Source organism: Erpetoichthys calabaricus, chromosome 16 (genome assembly GCF_900747795.2).
Source record: "Erpetoichthys calabaricus chromosome 16, fErpCal1.3, whole genome shotgun sequence".
NCBI lineage: Eukaryota > Metazoa > Chordata > Cladistia > Polypteriformes > Polypteridae > Erpetoichthys > Erpetoichthys calabaricus.
The window spans coordinates 47,399,322-47,420,229 of record NC_041409.2 but is presented as its reverse complement, the minus strand read 5'-3'; the positions used below and the strand labels follow the sequence as shown (position 1 = coordinate 47,420,229).

Genomic DNA, 20,908 nt, shown 5'->3' with positions numbered 1-20,908 from the left:
CGAGACATCACTTACCACGGTCGGAGCACACACTGAGACAACAAACAAGACACTCAGAAAGTGCCTTAATCTGAGTCTCATAATATGCTCATTGAAAGGAGCTACATTGAACACCATCAGAAGAAGCTGATCTACCACAGCAACAGCTACTCCCTGAGTATGACAGCCATCAGAGCAACCAGACCAAAAAAAGGTGTACCCATCTACAGAGATCTGGTCAGTCCCAGGTCTGCGCACATCAGAGAGTGCTGCCACTGAAATGTGGAGTTTACAAAGCTACTCCCACAGGAGAGGAAGATGATTATCATGCCAGAGAGACAAGACATTCCAAATGTCAACCCGTATGGTCTGTCTCAAATTAGGACCCGAGTGCTGCCGTGCAGAGGGCGATGCCACGGCACGACACCAGTTCTGATTTCCAACAGGTCTGACCCAATTGGCTCTCTGACAGTTTTGACTCTGCTGGGGATGAGGCCCCATAGTGCTTTCCCCCATCCTTTTCATAATACAGGTAGCCTACCTATGGGCGGCTGCAGCAGAGTTACTCCCGTGGAGAGCAGAAAAGAGTCCTGTCTGCTGTTTCAGAGCTGTGTGAAGTTTTTACAGTGGTTGGAGTGCCAATCTTGCCACCAACCCCCAAGACTTCCCTGAAAGTTGGAAGACCGCTTGCAGTACCGGATGCAGTTTAATGTCATACTCAGGACAAGGATGCACACTATCAAGGTTTATTTTTTTCCTTGCATCCAACATTACTGGGAAATGCTCTGGCTATCCACAATGCCATTTCTAACATGCAGACTTAAAACATGAGTCAGTGTTCCTTTAGTTATGCAGGGCAATAAGTATGAGAAAAAATGTCAAGTATATTTCATTATGGGATGGTGCTTTTGTAAGCGGTAACATATTAAAAATATTGATTATTAACAAATTAACATGTCACTTGGGGGTCTAAAGCAAGTACATTCACTACAGTATATGACAAGTCATTAGCATGCTTTTGTTAATAGCACACACTTTTAAAATATCAGCACAGTGTTACCATCTTTGTCCTTATTATTGTACCTATCAAATGAGAAAATCGATTTCATTGCAGTATTTGTGTGAAATATTTTTTTTTGTCATTTCAGGAACATTTACAGTGGAAACGTCATCTCCCACTGTTGCTGGCCATTTGAATGGTGATGTTATTCTCCCATGTGCTCTTTCTCCGAAGAGCAGTGCAGTTGGATTAGAGATCAGATGGGTGAGGAAGGGATTACTAGAACCAGTCCATTTGTATATTAATGGAAATGATAACTTTCAACTACAAAACAAAGACTATCAAGGAAGAACACAGCTTTTCAGTGAGGAACTGAAGAATGGAAATGTGTCTCTACTGTTGAAGAACATCAGACTTTCTGATGCAGCTAATTATACATGCTCTGTTCTCAGAACAAAGTGGTTTGGAGAGAGCTCGCTAGAACTGAAAGTTTTAGGTGAGTTTTTACTTTTTTGTTTTGTTTATTGTTTTCTAAATGCATAGCTTACCTCCACAAAACTTAAAATGTCATTTGTCTTTCTAGCTACTGGTCGTACACCCAGAATCACTTTCGATGGTCGTCAGGGTAATGGAATTGGATTGACCTGCATGTCAAGTGGCTGGCACCCTAAACCCCAGGTCCTGTGGCTTTCCAATGTTGGGACAGATCTGACCTCTCGTTCAGAAACCAAGTTTGAAAAAGATAAAGATAGACTGTACAGTGTGAGAAGTAACTTTGAAATTGGGGCAAAGGACAATGATGGAGTAACTTGTCGAATTAGAGGCCTGCAGGATACAGAATTAACTGAAGCCAGAGTTCATATCAATGGTGAGTATATTAGCACAGAAGAATCCTAGATTGTAATGAGGGAAACAGTGGAGGTGTCTATTGATTTAAAAGGCTTCTTATGTACAAGGTTGTAGTTTGGGGTACTGATGTAATGGTTGGGCAGTTGTGTTGTATGTGCCTACATTTCATGTCCCTGTTGTGTTTTTCCATTGAAGTATGCAACTAAGAGTAAAAGGAAGACAATGTGAGGCTTTTCTGATTCTTTTTCAAATCTACAAGAGCAGGGAACATACAGTATGTTTTAATGAGTGTTGGCAGGGAAAAGGTCTTGATCCCAAATTCCTTTGTATAAGAATGCAAAGGCTCTCAGGGCTTCAACAAGTATACAAGACGTTTATTTAACAAAAATGCCTCTGGATCACACCAAGTAAGATGTGTCTTCTTGACCTGTAATCACAGATGTGCTAACAATTCTTTATTGGACAAATCTTTTATAGATATGAATATACAAGAGCATCTTTAGCATACAGCTGAGAGTATGCAAATTATAGGTAAATACATTTACTTAAAAAGGTAAACGACAATGAACTAAACATGACTAAGGGAATATATTCTTATTGCTGAGACTCAAGGCCAGAGGTTGCTTCAGTGTCTACAAAATTTAAAGGATATCTTCAGTATTTTTCAAATCAAAATTATTTCTTCACAAATATGTATGCATTTGCCATACAAAATTGTGTTCTAAAGTTGAACACTTTCTGTAAATTAAAAAATATATATTTTTATAATGGTGGGCATGGGACACAAAGGAAAAGTTTAAAAACTTAACAAACATATCAAGTTTTTTTTGTGGTAAGGATACATTTTCTACTTACTTATGCAAATTCTCATGCAAATACCGAATAAATCAAAACAAAAACCAACCACGTTGTAGAAAAGTTTACTGTGATTGGGTCTGTTGGGAGGAACAGGAAAGACATCCTGGGATTGCATTGGAGTAAAACGTTGTGGCACAGTAAAACTATCATACATGGCTGGTGTTCTTTTATAATGGCTGAATCTCATAATATTGTTTTTTTTTTCAAAAGTAACATGCATAAACTCTTTTACAGTGTGTGTATAATTGCAAGAAGCAGAACAATACTCAACAACTGTCTTGGCTTAAAAAATGGATGTATTTGAAAAGTTTTTAAGCATTTCCTCCATGCACCTTAGACTACAATGTGAAGTGCCAGTGCGGGCAACATATTTTTTTTAATTTATAGGAAGTGATTAACTTTAGAACACAAGTTCACGTGGCAAATGTATATATAGCATGTTTGTGGATGTGTTGAGTCACAGGATAAAAGACCAATACACCCTGGTGCATGCATTTTGCTGATGACATTGTGTTGTGTAGCACCAGAAAAGAGGAAGTGAAAATGAAGTTGGAAGAATGGAGAAGGGCTTTGCAAGACAGATGGTTGAACATAAATAAGAAGAAGACAGAATATATGAAATTTAATGTTGATCAGGATTCAGAAGTTAGTCTGCAGAGAGAGCTATTGAAAAGTGTGGATACATTTAAATATTAAAGGATCAGTGGTAGACTAAGAGAGAGAATTAGATGCAGAGATAACCCACAGAGTGATGAGTGGATTGAACAATTGAAAGAAGGTATCAGGAGTAGTATGTCATTGAAGAATGAAGGCGAAGGCTGAAGGTAATTTTTTAAAGACAATGATAAGACCAGTAATGCTGTATGGAGCTGTGACATGGTCAGTAAAGGAATCGCATTAATAGAAGTTAGATGTGGCAGAAATGAGAATGTTGACAGAACAAGACAGAATAAGAAATGAGAAATAAGACAGTCAGAGGTATTACAAATATGAGAGAGATATCTAAGAAAGTACAGGAAAGTAGGTTGAAGTGGTATGGACATGTGATGAGGAGACACAATGAATAATATGTGGACAATAGAGAGATGGGAATGGAAATACAAGGAAAGAAAAAGTGAGGGAGGCCAAAGCAGAGGTGGATGGATAAAGTAGATGATGATCTGAAGGAAAATAACTTTACTGGTGAAGAGGTACAGGGCCGAGCTGTATGGAAAAGGTTGATCAAGCATATCGACCCCACTTAGAAGTGGGAAAAGATGAAAAAGAAGTAGTGAAGAAATAACTTTGACTCAAAAATACAGAAAGCAGAGAAAGAGTATAAAGTGCTTTTGTTATTTTGGTAACCTTTTGACTTCCGTTCAAGGACTGGTTGAACAAACCTGCATCTGTTAAAACAATACTTGTCTTATTTAACACAGTTGGAAAAACTTTGTGAGCATAAGAGTCAAAGATGCTAAAGGGTTATAAAAAGATTTTGTTCCAAGAATGTTTAAAGCTTGATCTGAAAAGAATAAGGAAATTTTGTTTAATAGGTTACTTGCTCCTTACAATATACAAGTTGTTTAAATTTGCAGATGATAGTAAATCAGGTAACCCTAAAATTAGCTAAATTAAGCCATGCACTTCGAAAAAAAATCAAGTGAATATGTTGTCAATGAATTATAATGTAAACAATGTAAAGTTATACATATAGTAAATAAAACATTACTTATTATGCAATAGAGAATATGGAACTAAAAAGCACACCTCATGAAAAAGACTTCTGAGTTCAAGTTGATTTCTGTCTGTTCACACGTAGACAGCATAAAAGTGACCATTAGAAAGGCTGAAAGAATGCTGAAGTACATAGTGGAGTAAAAATGAAAACAGAATATTCTTCAGCTTTATAATCTGTTTAGCTGACATCTGCATTATGACTTGGTAATACCTCAATGAGGCCCAAATGTTGTCACAGTCCCCAGTTTGTCACCCTCTTTGTGACTCTCCTCTTGGGAATGGCATTTTTTCTTGGAGGCTGTTCTCAGCTTCATTATCTCTCCAACTCCAGACTTATTTTTCAAGTCATTATCACTCAAATGTTGCTCAGAAAATTGTTTATTGAAATTTCGGACAAGTTAAGTATTCCAACATAGCATAATGTGTACTGTGGATGAACTGTGGCCTTAATGTCATCTTTATGTAATGCTCTAATGTTTAACTAAATTAAATTTGTGCCTGATAATGCTGGTGTAGTATCTTACTCCTTACCATTCGCATTTAAAAAAGACAAGTGGACTACAGTAATCCCTCGCTATATCGCGCTTCACCTTTTGCGGCTTCACTCCATCGCGGATTTTATATGTAAGCATACATCCATCCATCCATCCATTTTCCAACCCGCTGAATCCGAACACAGGGTCACGGGGGTCTGCTGGAGCCAATCACAGCCAACACAGGGCACAAGGCAGGGAACCAATCCTGGGCAGGGTGCCAACCCACCGCAGGACACACACAAACACACCCACACACCAAGCACACACTAGGGCCAATTTAGAATCGCCAATCCACCTAACCTGCATGTCTTTGGACTGTGGGAGGAAACCGGAGCGCCCGGAGGAAACCCACGCAGACACGGGGAGAACATGCAAACTCCACGCAGGGAGGACCCGGGAAGCGAACCCGGGTCCCCAGGTCTCCCAACTGCGAGGCAGCAGCGCTACCCACTGCGCCACCGTGCCGCCCTGTAAGCATACAGTGGTGTGAAAAACTATTTGCCCCCTTCCTGATTTCTTATTCTTTTGCATGTTTGTCACACAAAATGTTTCTGATCATCAAACACATTTAACCATTAGTCAAATATAACACAAGTAAACACAAAATGCAGTTTGTAAATGGTGGTTTTTATTATTTAGGGAGAAAAAAAATCCAAACCTACATGGCCCTGTGTGAAAAAGTAATTGCCCCCTGAACCTAATAACTAGTTGGGCCACCCTTAGCAGCAATAACTGCAATCAAGCGTTTGCGATAACTTGCAATGAGTCTTTTACAGCGCTCTGGAGGAATTTTGGCCCACTCATCTTTGCAAAATTGTTGTAATTCAGCTTTATTTGAGGGTTTTCTAGCATGAACCGCCTTTTTAAGGTTATGCCATAGCATCTCAATTGGATTCAGGTCAGGGTTTTGACTAGGCCACTCCAAAGTCTTCATTTTGTTTTTCTTCAGCCATTCAGAGGTGGATTTGCTGGTGTGTTTTGGGTCATTGTCCTGTTGCAGCACCCAAGATCGCTTCAGCTTGAGTTGACGAACAGATGGCCGGACATTCTCCTTCAGGATTTTTTGGTAGACAGTAGAATTCATGGTTCCATCTATCACAGCAAGCCTTCCAGGTCCTGAAGCAGCAAAACAACCCCAGACCATCACACTACCACCACCATATTTTACTGTTGATATGATGTTCTTTTTCTGAAATGCTGTGTTCCTTTTACGCCAGATGCAACGGGACATTTGCCTTCCAAAAAGTTCAACTTTTGACTCATCAGTCCACAAGGTATTTTCCCAAAAGTCTTGGCAATCATTGAGATGTTTCTTAGCAAAATTGAGACGAGCCCTAATGTTCTTTTTGCTTAACAGTGGTTTGCGTCTTGGAAATCTGCCATGCAGGCCGTTTTTGCCCAGTCTCTTTCTTATGGTGGAGTCGTGAACACTGACCTTAATTGAGGCAAGTGAGGCCTGCAGTTCTTTAGACGTTGTCCTGGGGTCTTTTGTGACCTCTCGGATGAGTCGTCTCTGCGCTCTTGGGGTAATTTTGGTCGGCCGGCCACTCCTGGGAAGGTTCACCACTGTTCCATGTTTTTGCCATTTGTGGATAATGGCTCTCACTGTGGTTCGCTGGAGTCCCAAAGCTTTAGAAATGGCTTTATAACCTTTACCAGACTGATAGATCTCAATTACTTCTGTTCTCATTTGTTCCTGAATTTCTTTGGATCTTGGCATGATGTCTAGCTTTTGAGGTGCTTTTGGTCTACTTCTCTGTGTCAGGCAGCTCCTATTTAAGTGATTTCTTGATTGAAACAGGTGTGGCAGTAATCAGGCCTGGGGGTGGCTACGGAAATTGAACTCAGGTGTGATACACCACAGTTAGGTTATTTTTTAACAAGGGGGCAATTACTTTTTCACACAGGGCCATGTAGGTTTGGATTTTTTTTCTCCCTAAATAATAAAAACCATCATTTAAAAACTGCATTTTGTGTTTACTTGTGTTATATTTGACTAATGGTTAAATGTGTTTGATGATCAGAAACATTTTGTGTGACAAACATGCAAAAGAATAAGAAATCAGGAAGGGGGCAAATAGTTTTTCACACCACTGTATTTAAATATATATCGCGGATTTTTCGCTACTTTGCGGGTTTCTGCGGACAATGGGTCTTTTAATTTCTGGTACATGCTTCCTCAGTTGGTTTGCCCAGTTGATTTCATACAAGGGACGCTATTGGCAGATGGCTGAGAAGCTACCCAACTTACTTTCTCTCTCTCTCTCTTGCGCTGACGTAGGGGTGTGTGAGCAGGGGGGCTGTTCGCACACCTAGACGATACGGTCGCTCGTCTAAAAATGCTGAAAGATTATCTTCACGTTGCTATCTTTTGTGCAGCTGCAGCTGCTTCCTGAAACGACATGCTGAACGGTGCTTCCAATACTCAAGGGCACGTATTGATTTTTTTATCTGTCTCTCTCTATCTCTCTCTCTCTCTCTCTCTCTCTGCTCCTGACGGAGGGGGTGTGAGCTGCCGCCTTCAACAGCTTTGTGCCGCGGTGCTTCGCATACTTAAAAGCCAAACAGCCCTATTGATTTGTTTGCTCCTTTGAAGAGGAAGATATGTTTGCATTCTTTTAATTGTGAGACTGAACTGTCATCTCTGTCTTGTCATGGAGCACAGTTTAAACTTTTGAAAAAGAGACAAATGTTTGTTTGCAGTGTTTGAATAACGTTCCTGTCTCTCTACAACCTCCTGTGTTTCTGCGCAAATCTGTGACCCAAGCATGACAATATAAAAATAACCATATAAACATATGGTTTCTACTTCGCGGATTTTCTTATTTCGCGGGTGGCTCTGGAATGCAACCCCCGCGATGGAGGAGGGATTACTGTATTATAGAGTGTTGAAATAATTGATTAAATCTTTATTTTACTGTCAATATAAAGCATATAAAACAAATATTTAATACATGAACATCTTTATTTGGGTATCTTTGGCATAATATTTTTTTTATTTTTTAACACATCTGAAGATAAGGATAGCCTCTCAGAAGTTACAAGGTTTATTAAAGTGGTACTGTGATGTGGAAAATGTTGAGATACAATTTCTGCTTGAACTAAAAAGACTGAAATCAAAACAGCTGCCAGAAGAAGATAACATATTTCCTAGAGTAAGTCAAAATATCATGTGCAATGATTTAAAAATCACTGCACAGAAGTGAAATTCTTTTAATTTGGAAGCTAGCAAATGTTGCCCCATTATAAAAAGGCATCGGCCAATAATCTAACCATACAAATATAAATTAATGGAAGCAAATATTACTTATGTCATGGGCCATTATATGTCTCTCAAATAAGTGCAAAGTAGGGGTGAGGTATTGGTCGATTATTTCATCCATCGATGATTGGCTGACCACATCATCCATGTAAATAAAAATCAATGATTGGCTTAAAACATTTGCAGAAATTTCCTCAAAGTGCCATACTGCAGCCGTTACTTTCTTTTTTCTTTTTTTTAATCGTGCACGCCTCACAGGAAAGCTTTCAGGTAGTCTTATTGTTTTGTCTTGGTAGAGTAATATATATTGCTCTACTTTCTCCTATTGTATTATTAATATGTAGCCTTAGAATGCCTAATCTCACAGACTTACCACTGTTTATAAGGTATTATTGTATATAACTTATCCCCACCTTCCCTTCTATATCTATTACCTTAGGCAATTAGATGTAGTAAAAAGACAAGCAGAAGTTAAGTTACACATAAAATAATGTATTATTGATAATATTCAGAAATAATAACAAAATGCAAAGTATATTTGAATATTGGCAACCATACAACCTGATTAAATGATGATATGTAGTTCAGGTGGCACACAGTCTTCTAGTTACTTAAATGTCTCTAGTTAAGGCATCATTGGTGCTCAGCTTTCAGCCACATGTCTGTTCAAAATGGCTGCTGAGCTGTGCTGTTCATTGTGTTCTCTTCATCATCCAGGTTAGCAAGAGAGATGCTTCTTCATCATATGTTGGTTGGTAAGAGAGAGATTGTGGGGTTAAACACATACACTTATAGATGTTATGTCCAACCCCTAGAGCCAATATTACATCATGGTACTTAAAGGCCTCTGAGACAAGCCAATTCCAAACAGCCATACCTCAGACCAATGGGGGAATAGAACATCTTAACACCTGCCCCCAAACCATATGTTAAGGTACACCTTAGCCTATTTGCGGGGGTAGAAATGACTTTAGCAAAGAAACACTCGGCAAACTGGTTTAAAACACATCCCCCAAATCCTGTCGTAATATTCAAACAGACCCATTCCTAAGGGGGAGGGAAAACACTAAATTACATTCCTTTGCCTAAATTAGAAATAAAGACATGCAAAACATTTATCAAGTTATATGTAAAATATCACATCACAACACTTATTTGCAGTAGGTGGCATGTGCTATGCATCATAACCTGTTTTTTTTTTTTTTTTTTTTTCCTGGAGTGGATGGAGGGACAGAGTAGCTAAAGAATAATATACCAACAGGGGATTGGACAAGTTATCCCTTATGCAGATGATCAGTCTGAAAGGTCACGGTTCATTTCTAGTTTGTGGCACAGCCCAGAGAGTAAAGGTGATATTTTCACTTTCTTGATAAGTCATTATGTTTTGTTTATAGGCGTATGTAACAGGGCTCAGACCATAAACTGCAGTGCCGAGTTGGGCACCTGGGCCCGGGCTGCTTTTAACCTAATCTTAGCAATGAGCCAGCAATTTGAGCAAAATTGAATTTGCTTCCTTTTTTAAAATTAATTGCGAAACTGGCTCTAAGTGATCAGTTAAATTTGTGCCATTGAGTCAGGAAGAATGGTATTTAATATATATGTTACGGCCAAAACCCGAAATTGGCCAAAGCGGGAAATGTCCGGCCAAATCGGGAAATGGCCAATGTCGCTGTAAATTGACCGGCCAATGTCCGATCTTTTCCTCGATTTCGGGATTTGGCCAGCCAGTTTGTGAAATGGCATGGGGCGATCAGCCAAAGTCGGAAGGAAAAAGGCATGAGCAGCAATTTGTTGCGCACTTAGTAGTGCAATTGCGTTGAGTGTAGCCTTGGCGGCTCATGTTCAGAAAGCGGACGCCACTTGGTTGTTTCACAATAATTAAGATCAGGTATATAAGTAGATTTCACATTTCTGTTATCATCTTAGCAATAAAATAGTGACTTAACATCAGGGACCTATTTTATTGATCTTAAGGTTAGTGTTTGGGCGAAGGGAAGGCCGTCTCAAGTGGCGTCCGCTTTGCTGAACAAGACCCGCCTTGAGCAGTTTCTCGTGCAAAATGGAAAACTCACTTCTGAATCTGCATCTGAAAATTTTTAAGCATCTTCGCACCTTGAGCGGACAGTCTTACATCAGCACATCGGATTTAGACCAGGGAGTTCTCGCCACTTCACGAAATGGCTGGCCAAAGTAGCATATATGCTGGTCATTTCTAGTACTTCGGACTTTGGCCACACCTCGCGGCCAAAATGCGAAATGGCCGGTCAATTCGGGAACTGGCTGAACTTCAGGTTTTGGCCGTAACATATACAAAAACATTCACTGGCAAAGGGACCACACTTCTCATCAAGCAGCTGGAGTGTTCTGTGACGGAGAAGAGGCTGTATAATCATTGTGTCAAAGCGCAAAGTTTAAATTGAAGGAGCACCAGTACATTTATGCTGCTGTGCTGATGTGTTCCTCGCAGTCTCTGAGTGCCCATGGTTTCTTGCTCTTTACATTTCTCTTTAGGTAGCTCACTATCCTTAAATTGAACACTCACTCTGAATCTAGTCATTTGCATTATGAAATGCCAGTTCATATGGTGAGTCACTGATCCTCAGGCTAAGGCAACTTGTCAGTGACAATATGCTTTTTTTGCAGCATGTTGTTTGTACACATAAAAAGAAAAGGCAAAATGTGTACCAACAAGCCACGATAAAACAGAAAGAAGTATGATTTTTTTTCTATAAAACATTCTGTGCGTTCTGCGGCACATGGGCAGAGCAGCTAATTATTTGAAATCCATAACCATCTCTCCATTGCCTGACCCCCATGACCCCTGCACAGGCAATGGTATCATACAACAGCGATGTTTTGAAAAGACAATGTGAACTTTTAATTCATTGCATAGTCTTAGTGTAATAGTGTAATTTACAGCAACATTTTAAAATAAAACCCAGTCAACAATGGGAAACACAGCTAGTCTTCTTTTAAAGTATTACGTTTTCACTAAACAATTCTACATGTGTTGATGGTGTGATATTTTTATTGAAATCCTTTTCTTTTTTCTTCCCTTGCTCTTCATTTCAGCATTCTGTTTACATTGGTATCATCCAATTACAATTTAGTTTGCATTATCTTTTCTATTTTGTTAAATTACATTTGTGTATTATAATGAAATTCCTGAGACTTACCAGGAACCTCTATTGTGTTCATCTACTCTTGCCCTTGAAGATTAGCACACATACAGAGAGGTACAGTGATCCCTCGCTATATCGCGCTTTGCCTTTCGCGGCTTCACTCCATCGCGGATTTTATATGTAAGCATATTTAAAAATATATCGCGGATTTTTCGCTGCTTCGCGGGTTTCTGCGGACAATGGGTCTTTTAATTTCTGGTACATGCTTCCTCAGTTGGTTTGCCCAGTTGATTTCATACAAGGGACGCTATTGGCAGATGGCTGAGAAGCTACCCAGCTTACTTTTCTCTCTCTCTCTCTCTCTCTCTCTCTCTTGCGCTGACTTTTTCTGATCCTGACGTAGGGGGATTGAGCAGGGGGGCTGTTCGCACACCTAGACGATAAGGACGCTCGTCTAAAAATGCTGAAAGATTATCTTCACGTTGGCTACCTTCTGTGCAGCTGCTTCCTGAAACGACATGCTGCCCGGTGCTTCGCATACTTAAAAGCACGAAGGGCACGTATTGATTTTTTTATCTATCTCTCTCTCTCTCTCTCTCTCTCTGTCTGCTCCTGACGGAGGGGGTGTGAGCTGCCACCTTCAACAGCTTTGTGCCGCGGTGCTTCGCATACTTAAAAAGCCAAACAGCCCTATTGATTTGTTTGCTCCTTTGAAGAGGAAGATATGTTTGCATTCTTTTAATTGTGAGACAGAACTGTCGTCTCTGTCTTGTCATGGAGCACAGTTTAAACTTTTGAAAAAGAGACAAATGTTTGTTTGTAGTGTTTGAATAACGTTCCTGTCTCTCTACAACCTCCTGTGTTTCTGCGCAAATCTGTGACCCAAGCATGACAATATAAAAATAACCATATAAACATATGGTTTCTACTTCGCGGATTTTCTTATTTCGCGGGTGGCTCTGGAACGCAACCCCCGCGATGGAGGAGGGATTACTGTATACACATATATACACTTAGCGATCTTATTCAGACAAGTCTTGAGTGGTGCCAATTGGCAGTCACTCCATGTAATTCTCTATATAGGGATTCACTGTCACCAGCTCTAATAAACATGTAGTCATCACAAAACACAGAAAAGCACAACTCTTTTGATTATGTGCTACTTACTAACCAAACTATGTCTTACTTTTACTGCAGTTGTTCTAATTATTGAGGAGCAACCTCAATAGCCTTGGTAAACCTTGTGATTATGACAGTAGCCATCAAACTCATACTTTGGTGCCCTTTTATTATTTCAGTCACTCTAGTTAAAAGATAAATTATAGAAAATATAAAAACAATGAAGTATTTATTAATGTATAACAATACCAAATGGAAGAAAATATATAGAAAATAAAATAGATAGCAAAGTCTTCATATAAACAGCCTTACAAATGCCTACTGAAAATCTGAAGCGTCAAGGGGTGGATGTTCTGGGCAGCTTTGGTTTAGTAATCTGTGTTGCCCATATTTATGTTTTTCAAATCAGATGACCTCATGTCTCTTGATCTCTGACATCACCCTTTCGTAGTTGTTTTTCTTCGTCTTCTTTTCTTCCTCGTTTAGTCTCTTTGACAAGCCAAATTTAAGTTAAAATGCACACATGGGGTTTTGAGACATCACACATTGCACACATTTGATTGGCTATCTCATCCTGATGATGAATTACTCTGATCGAAGTGTTTAATCTTTTAAGTACTCCTTCCTTTCTCAAGATGCATAATTCTTAATCCTACAGCGTCCATCCATTCACAGGTTATAAAAGAATTAAAACAGGTTCTGTGGTATGTCATTATTTCCAATTCCCAGGATAATAAAGTAATTCAAAAAGAAACTCACCGGAATAAATGCATAAATTACTTGTGCAATACAAAAGGATTCTTGCAGTGCCTGTAATTAAAGTCCTGTAAATTCAGTTCATCCTGGTTCGTTAGAGCAAAACATTTAAAATTTAATATAAACAGTTTGCAGTTGAAAAACTGAAGATTCTCCACACCAGAATAGTCTGCATCTTTAGTAAAATGAGAATTGTGCAATATAGCAACACACAAATTTTATGTGCCATCGTCACATACCTATGAGTACCCTATTGTTTGAACACACTGTTTGCCTCTCTTGATTATTGAAATCACCATTTCAAGCACCAAATCTGCTGTTCCTGTAACAACTGGTAAATAGACGAGTGCAATCGATATAGAATGTAGAAATCTTTGCCAAGATTCTGAACAAACTTGCCACTTCAATTGTTGAAAAACATTACAAATATATATTTACAAATATACCTATGTATAAACATTCTCCAACCTGTTCAGTCCAATCAGGGTCAGAAGAGACTGAAACCTTTTCTGGCAGCAGATGGGCACAAGGTAAGAAACAACCCCTGGACAGGTGTGATGGGCAGCTATGTCAATTACCCAGTCGGGACGCCAGCTAGATGGAAGGACCAGGGGAGAGAGTATCCGTAGGGCACTACCTTCCCTGGGATGCTAGAGGGCTGACCTCCTGGGTGGCTGTGGCACCACGGATTCCAGCAGGGCATGCTGGGACTTGGAGTTTGGTACAGCCCTGTTGGGTTCCGTGTGGGTTGCCAGGGTGAGCTGTGGAGTCCTACAGTGAACTTCCATCACAAAAGGGAGTGATTCTAGGTAATACTGTTTAAAATGAGCTGCCTCACTCTGTTTGATGAGCCAGAGTTGGGAGGAGTGGACGAAGCTTGCCGGAAGAGGAGTGGAGGCGGAAGACAGACAATGAGAACAAAAAAACTGTAAATTGTAATTTGGTGCTAGAACTGTGCTGTGCTCTGGGGAGTGAGGAAAAAGCGCTTCCCAGCTGTAAAGAAAAGTGTCTTGAGTGCTGCACTTGTGTCTCTGCCTGTCTGTGTTGGGTTAGGGCGGCTGTACATGCCCACACTGGTCCACACTGGGTTCCAGTCTACCAGGGCCAGTTTAGAGTTATGAATTAGCCTAACCCTCACTTCTTATGGATTGTGAGAAGAAAAACCAGAGTACTTGAAGAAACACCAACATAGAAAAATCTGAAACCCTGCAAAATCCACATAGATAGTGATGCTGGATGCATAAAGCAGTTGCACTAACCACTTCAACATGGTACCTCTCCTTGTACAAAAATAGATTAAAGGAATATGTTTACTGTTAGTCTTCATAGAAACTAAGTTACATGGCCACTGAAGCTGAATTTATAAAACTTGATAAGTTAATGTGTATTGTTACAGTGGCAAATCAAAATTCAATCTTTGTCTATTGACATTCCCTGTTTATAAGAAGGTTTGCATGTCTCTTATACCATAAAGCCCATCTAACAGCACAAAGCCTGCAATATAATATTTCTACAAAATAAAATTTGAATTGTGACAAAAAGTCTTACTTTTTTAAACGCCTTTGTTTCATCATCTGTCCATCCATCTCTAAAACTGTAAAGTCCACTTCACTGGCATGGTAACTTTCATATCAATTTCACCTTAAAACAAAATAGATTCACACTCTGTAGTACAGGTAGAGATATTAATTGATAAAACAAACTGACATTTAATTTATAGCAGACTGAATATGAAAGTGAGTATGTCCGACAAAGGACTCAGGCTGTCTAGGATGGATAGGCTGTAACTTCCTGGCACCCAGAATTTGGATTAAGCTGATTGAGTAAACAGATGGATGGTGAATTTAAACTCTTATGTTTTTGAGAAAAATATTACAATATTATTTACCTTTTCTTGCAGCTGATTTATTCCAAACCAGTTCACCCTGGAAGGCCGGTTTTGCTGTTACACTTCTATTCCTTCTCCCTGCACTTGGACTCCTGGGTGCAGCTTTATGGTATTTATGGTATTGGATGAAAAACAGAGGTATTTTTTTTTTTTGCTGTATCCCTAAATAGTGCAGTTTCTTTGAATTATGATCTCCCATTAACAATATATAGCATTTAGACACATTTAAAGCTGATCCAGATGGTGACCAATAATTTTGTCCTTTGTCTGCTGCCAATTCATTAGCTCATTATCTGCCAAAAAAGCATTATATGATCCAGATAGAATACACATTTAACCTGCAGGTTCCCACTCACCTTTTACACGTCTGTCTCTTATTACTTTAATTGTTAATTCTGCACCACAAACAAAAAGCAAAGCAGGTATGTCATCTACTTTTTCTAGAACTAAATTACCCAACAACATTTTCATGTTATTCTTAAAATCTATCCATGGTGGCGGGGGTGTTATTTTTACCAACCAAGGTACAAATTTCTAGTTAAGTAGGTGAGGCTTATTAGTTTTATTCATCTCAAAATTAAAATACAAAATAGAAATCAAAGACGATAGCAGTAGCTCTTTAGTCCCAGTAAACAAAGGTCTCTTTCATGTAAAACAGGCAATCATACGCTCAGTCTTGGAACACCATGAGGCCCTGGTTATCAGAGTAGGGTTCCCCTTACATAATAAATACTGTAGATTATTCTAATAGACAAAGTTCCTTCTTATGTAGAAGCCAGATGTAGACTGTCCTTCTGTTTGCCCCTTTTTATTTTATACTAGTTATGGTCTTGTGGCCAGAAGCAGCAGTCCCATGACAGACACCATGGACCTTCTGGTATTTTGTGGTATCTGGAGTTCTGTTTCCCCATGGTTTCCCTACATTCCCAAACTTTCTCTCACAGGAAGTCAAAGTTACTTGGCACATTATCCATTTATTCTTGATCCCACCTCATCCAGTTCAGGGTCACAGGGAATGAACCAGTTTTGGTCACCACAGTGCTCAGTCAGATTACGTCCATGCTACACATCCTTTCCCACTCACTCTGGGCTAATTTAGGGTTACCAGTTAACCAGTCTTTACATCATTCTGTTTGTTATCTTAATACTGACTGCATAGCAGGAACAGTCACAAATAAAAATACATTTCCAATAGGCATTAGGTCACTCATGACACTGACAGACTGACTGATATCTTTACATTTTTTTGCTTTAAAACAAATTATAAATAAATGACAACCAATTAAAAGCAATCCTTTAACTGTCAAATGCAACAATAAGAGTTTAATTAGTACATAGGAGTTGATGAACAAGCATTTTGGGTCAGATGTAACTGATGAAATTTCAACTACTCTTTTGTTTTTATAGGATCTGAAAAGAAAATGAAAGAATCAAGTAAGTGCTCCTTATGTTGTATAGTCTTTATCACACTGATGGTCTTCTTCTTTCTAAATTATATTTTGAGGTAAGCTAGTTTTACTGATTAATCTTGGTGCCAGACAGTGATGACATGCTGGATGCTGACAACATGTGGAAGCAATGAAATTCACCGTACTCTGCACATGTGACAATAATGATCCTATTTGGGAACCTGAATGTTACTTTAAGAGTCGATGCATTTGACTTCTCCAAATTGCTCCTGTGCCCTTATAGAGTTTCAATCATGTCCACAAAAACATTCCTCCAGTTTCATGTATGAAACTGCCACTCATTCTAAACAAAAACTTAAAAGATCTGAATGAAATTTACAATTCAAAGCAAAATATTTCTTGAATCCTATTTAGCATTTGTGTCATTCATCTAATCTTCAAAAGTTAATTCTACAATTGTATCTATTTGTCATTGTATTATCAGGCATAATTTGAATGCAGTGCAAGGTGCAGTGAGGTTCTCATCTTTTACAGTAATCCATAAAAACACCAGTGGTGGGCTGGTGGGGGTTGGTTTTGAATTTGGAATAGTTTATTTAAAACTGCAAGTGCAGATGTGATGTATCTTTGCCAAATGCAGGTCGTGCGTCTATGCATTGTCTCCAAAGAGACACACTCTAAACCAGTGTTTCTTAAACTTTTTTTTCTCGTGAGCCAATTTTGCCTTTCTTAGTGTTTCAATACCCCTAGAAAAATCTCTGCTGACAGTCATAGTGGAGCAATGTCAATTGCTTGAACTGTCCACAGCAAACCATTGCAAGACATGTCACAAACTAGATGTGACCAGTTCTCATTGAGTGCAACAATGAGTCACGCCCCTGCTCGACCCAAAAGGCTGCCCATAGTTTAAGAAACTATGGTCTAAGCAACAGCATAAAGTGATCATAACATGGCCTGATTATACATCCTTGCTCATCCCTATGGTTGCTTGCTTTAGGCAGCAGTCAATGTTACTTCTCATTTGAATTGTTCATGGTAACGTAAATGCCAGTATACTTTTAGGGTAACCCTTCAGCCTACATCTTAAATTGGCATCTGGTTCTGCAAATTATCTACCTTCTTCTTGCTTGTTTTGCTTTACATTTGGAATTCTTCTGAAACATATTTCGTATTAAACAGATTTTGGACACTTTTTTTTAACATGAGTAGTAATTAAAGCTTCATATATTATTAGTTTTCAAAATAAAAGACATCTAAAGAGCATTTTTGTTCTAAGACTTTGTTTCATTGAATAAGTTTTTTTATCAGCTGAATTGTAATCATTTTGATATAAATAATTGTGAGGCCTCTTAATTTGTTCAGTTTTCAGAAGAGAATAATTTTGATCAGCAATAATGGCTTCAAATAGACACTTTTACAGGCATGTCATTTTAAATTAATATTGCCTATTTTTTCAGGCCAAGAAACAACAGCAAAACTAGCAGGTAATCATTATACCTTCACAATTTTTTGGGATATTTTTTGCAAAAATATTTTCTGCAATTGCATAGGTCCATTCTGATATATTATTTTATATTATATATATAGCTCTATATAGAGAGAGATTCCATCCATCCATCCATTTTCCAACCCGCTGAATCCGAACACAGGGTCACGGGGGTCTGCTGGAGCCAATCCCAGCCAACACAGGGCACAAGGCAGGAACCAATCCCGGGCAGGGTGCCAACCCACCGCAGGACACACACAAACACATCCACACACCAAGCACACACTAGGGCCAATTTAGAATCGCCAATCCACCTAACCTGCATGTCTTTGGACTGTGGGAGGAAACCGGAGCGCCCGGAGGAAACCCACGCAGACACAGGGAGAACATGCAAACTCCACGCAGGGAGGACCCGGGAAGCGAACCCAGGTCCCCAGGTCTCACAATTGCAAGGCAGCAGCGCTACCCACTGCGCCACCGTGCCGCCCTAGAGAGAGATTATTATATATTATTATATTATATATACACTGGTGTGGCTCATCACCTATGGGAGGGGCCAAGGAGGTCGGGTGCAGTGTGAGTTGAGTGGTGGCCGAAGGCGGGGACCTTGGCGGTCCGATCCTCGGCTACAGAAGCTGGCTCTTGGGACATGGAATGTCACCTCTCTGAAGGGGAAGGAGCCTGAGCTAGTGCGCGAGGTCGAGAGGTTCCGGCTAGATATAGTCGGGCTCACCTCGACGCACAGCTTGGACTCTGGAACCAATCTCCTTGAGAGGGGCTGGACTCTCTACTACTCTGGAGTTGCCCCCGGTGAGAGGCTCTGAGCAGGTGTGGGCATACTTATTGCCCCCCGACTTGGAGCCTGTACATTGGGGTTTACCCCGGTGGACGAGAGGGTAGCCTCCCTCCGCCTTCGTGTGGGGGAACGGTTCCTAACTGTTGTTTGTGCATATGCACCGAGGAGCAGTTCGGAATACCCACCCTTTTTGAAGTCCCTGGAGGGGGTGCTAGAGGGCATACCTTCTGGGGACTCCCTCGTATTGCTGGGAGACTTCAATGCTCACGTGAGCAATGACAGTGAGACCTGGAAGGGCGTGATTGGGAGGAATGGCCCTCCCGATCTGAACCCAAGTGGTGTTTTGTTATTGGACTTCTGTGCTCATCACGGATTGTCCATAACGAACACCATGTTCAAGCATAACGGTGTTCATATGTGCACTTGGCACCAGGACACCCTAGGCCTCAGTTCAATAATTGACTTTGTGGTCGTGTCGTCGGACTTGCGGCCACGTGTCTTGGACATTCGGGTGAAGAGAGGGGCGGAGCTGTCAACTGATCACCACCTGGTGGTGAGTTGGCTTCGATGGTGGGGGAGGATGCCGGTCAGGCCTGGTAGGCCCAAACGTGTTCTGAGGGTCTGCTGGGAACGTCTGGCAGAGCCCCCTGTCAGAAGTAGCTTCAACTCCCACCTCCGGCAGAACTTCGACCACGTTCCGAGGGAGGTGGGGGACATTGAGTCCGAATGGGCCATGTTCCGTGCCTCTATTGTTGAGGCGGCTGACCAGAGCTGTGGCCGTAAGGTGGTCGGTGCCTGTCGTGGCGGCAATCCCCGAACCCGTTGGTGGACACCGGCGGTGAGGGATGCTGTCAAGCTGAAGAAGGAGTCCTACCAGTCCCTTTTGTCCTGTGGGAATCTGAGGCAGCTAATAGGTACCGGCAGGCCAAGCGGAATGCGGCTTCGGTGGTTGCTGAGGCAAAAACTCGGGCATGGGAGGAGTTTGGGGAGGCCATGGAGACGACTTTCGGATGGCTTCGAGGAGATTCTGGTCCACCGTCCGGCGTCTCAGGAGGGGGAAGCAGTGCAGTGTCAACACTGTATATGGTGGGGATGGTGCGCTGCTGACCTTGACTCGGGATGTTGTGGGTCAGTGGAGGAAATACTTCGAAGACCTCCTCAATCCCACTAACATGCCTTCCAATGAGGAAGCAGAGTCTGGGGACTCGGAGGTGGGCTCCTCCATCTCTGGGACTGAGGTCACCGAGGTGGTCAAAAAACTCCTTGGTGGCAGGGCCCCGGGGGTGGATGAGATATGCCCAGAGTTCCTCAAGGCTCTGGATGTTGTAGGGCTGTCTTGGTTGACACGTCTGTACAACATTGCATGGATATCAGGGACAGTGCCTCTGGATTGGCAGACCGGGGTGGTGGTCCCCCTCTTTAAGAAGGGGGACCGGAGGGTGTGTTCCAACTACAGAGGGATCACACTCCTCAGCCTCCCTGGAAAAGTCTATTCGGGGGTCCTGGAGAGGAGGATCCGTCGGATAGTCGAACCTCGGATTCAGGAGGAACAGTGTGGTTTTCGTCCTGGTCGCGGAACAGTGGACCAGCTCTATACCCTTAGCAGAGTCCTGGAGGGTGCATAGGAGTTCGCCCAACCAGTCTACATGTGTTTTGTGGACTTGGAAAAGGTGTTCGACCGTGTCCCTCGGGGAATCCTGGGGGGGGTGCTCCAGGAGTATGGGGTACCAGACCCCCTTATAAGGGCTTTTCGGTCCCTGTACAACCGGTGGCAGAGCTTGGTCCGCATTGCAGTAAGTCGAACCCGTTTTCAGTGAGAGTTGGACTCCGCCAGGGCTGCCCTTTGTCACCGATTCTGTTCATAACTTTTATGGACAGAATTTCTAGGCGCAGCCAGGGTGATGAGGGGGTCCGGTTTGGTGGACTCAGGATTGGGACCCAGGACACCCTGGAGGGATGGATATATCTATTATATAAAAAAAATCTTGGATCGAGACGTGATCATCTCAGAGAGACACTTTGAAGTCCCACGAAACTACTTGCACGTCACGGCCTACTTACAAACAATTTCTCAGAGACACTTTAACGTCCTGCAAGACAAAGAAGTGAGACAAAAGGACAGCTGCTGTACA

The 20,908-nt window shown here is 41.1% G+C and overlaps 1 protein-coding gene and 1 long non-coding RNA gene across 2 annotated transcripts in view; both read left to right on the top strand.

Moving 5' to 3' along the window:
* The window catches only part of LOC114667024 (butyrophilin subfamily 1 member A1-like), a 77,498-nt gene that overhangs the window by 36,464 nt on the left and 20,126 nt on the right, over positions 1-20,908 (top strand). Inside the window, exons 3-7 of the mRNA XM_028822107.2 lie at positions 1,128-1,475; positions 1,563-1,847; positions 15,098-15,223; positions 16,493-16,519; positions 17,952-17,978. Coding sequence (XP_028677940.1) covers positions 1,128-1,475; positions 1,563-1,847; positions 15,098-15,223; positions 16,493-16,519; positions 17,952-17,978 — 813 coding nt within the window. The remainder of the gene's footprint in view (positions 1-1,127; positions 1,476-1,562; positions 1,848-15,097; positions 15,224-16,492; positions 16,520-17,951; positions 17,979-20,908) is intronic.
* LOC127526033 (uncharacterized) lies at positions 2,880-3,633 on the top strand. The gene is made up of 2 exons (XR_007933664.1): positions 2,880-3,359; positions 3,391-3,633. It is a non-coding gene; the product is annotated as an uncharacterized LOC127526033 (long non-coding RNA).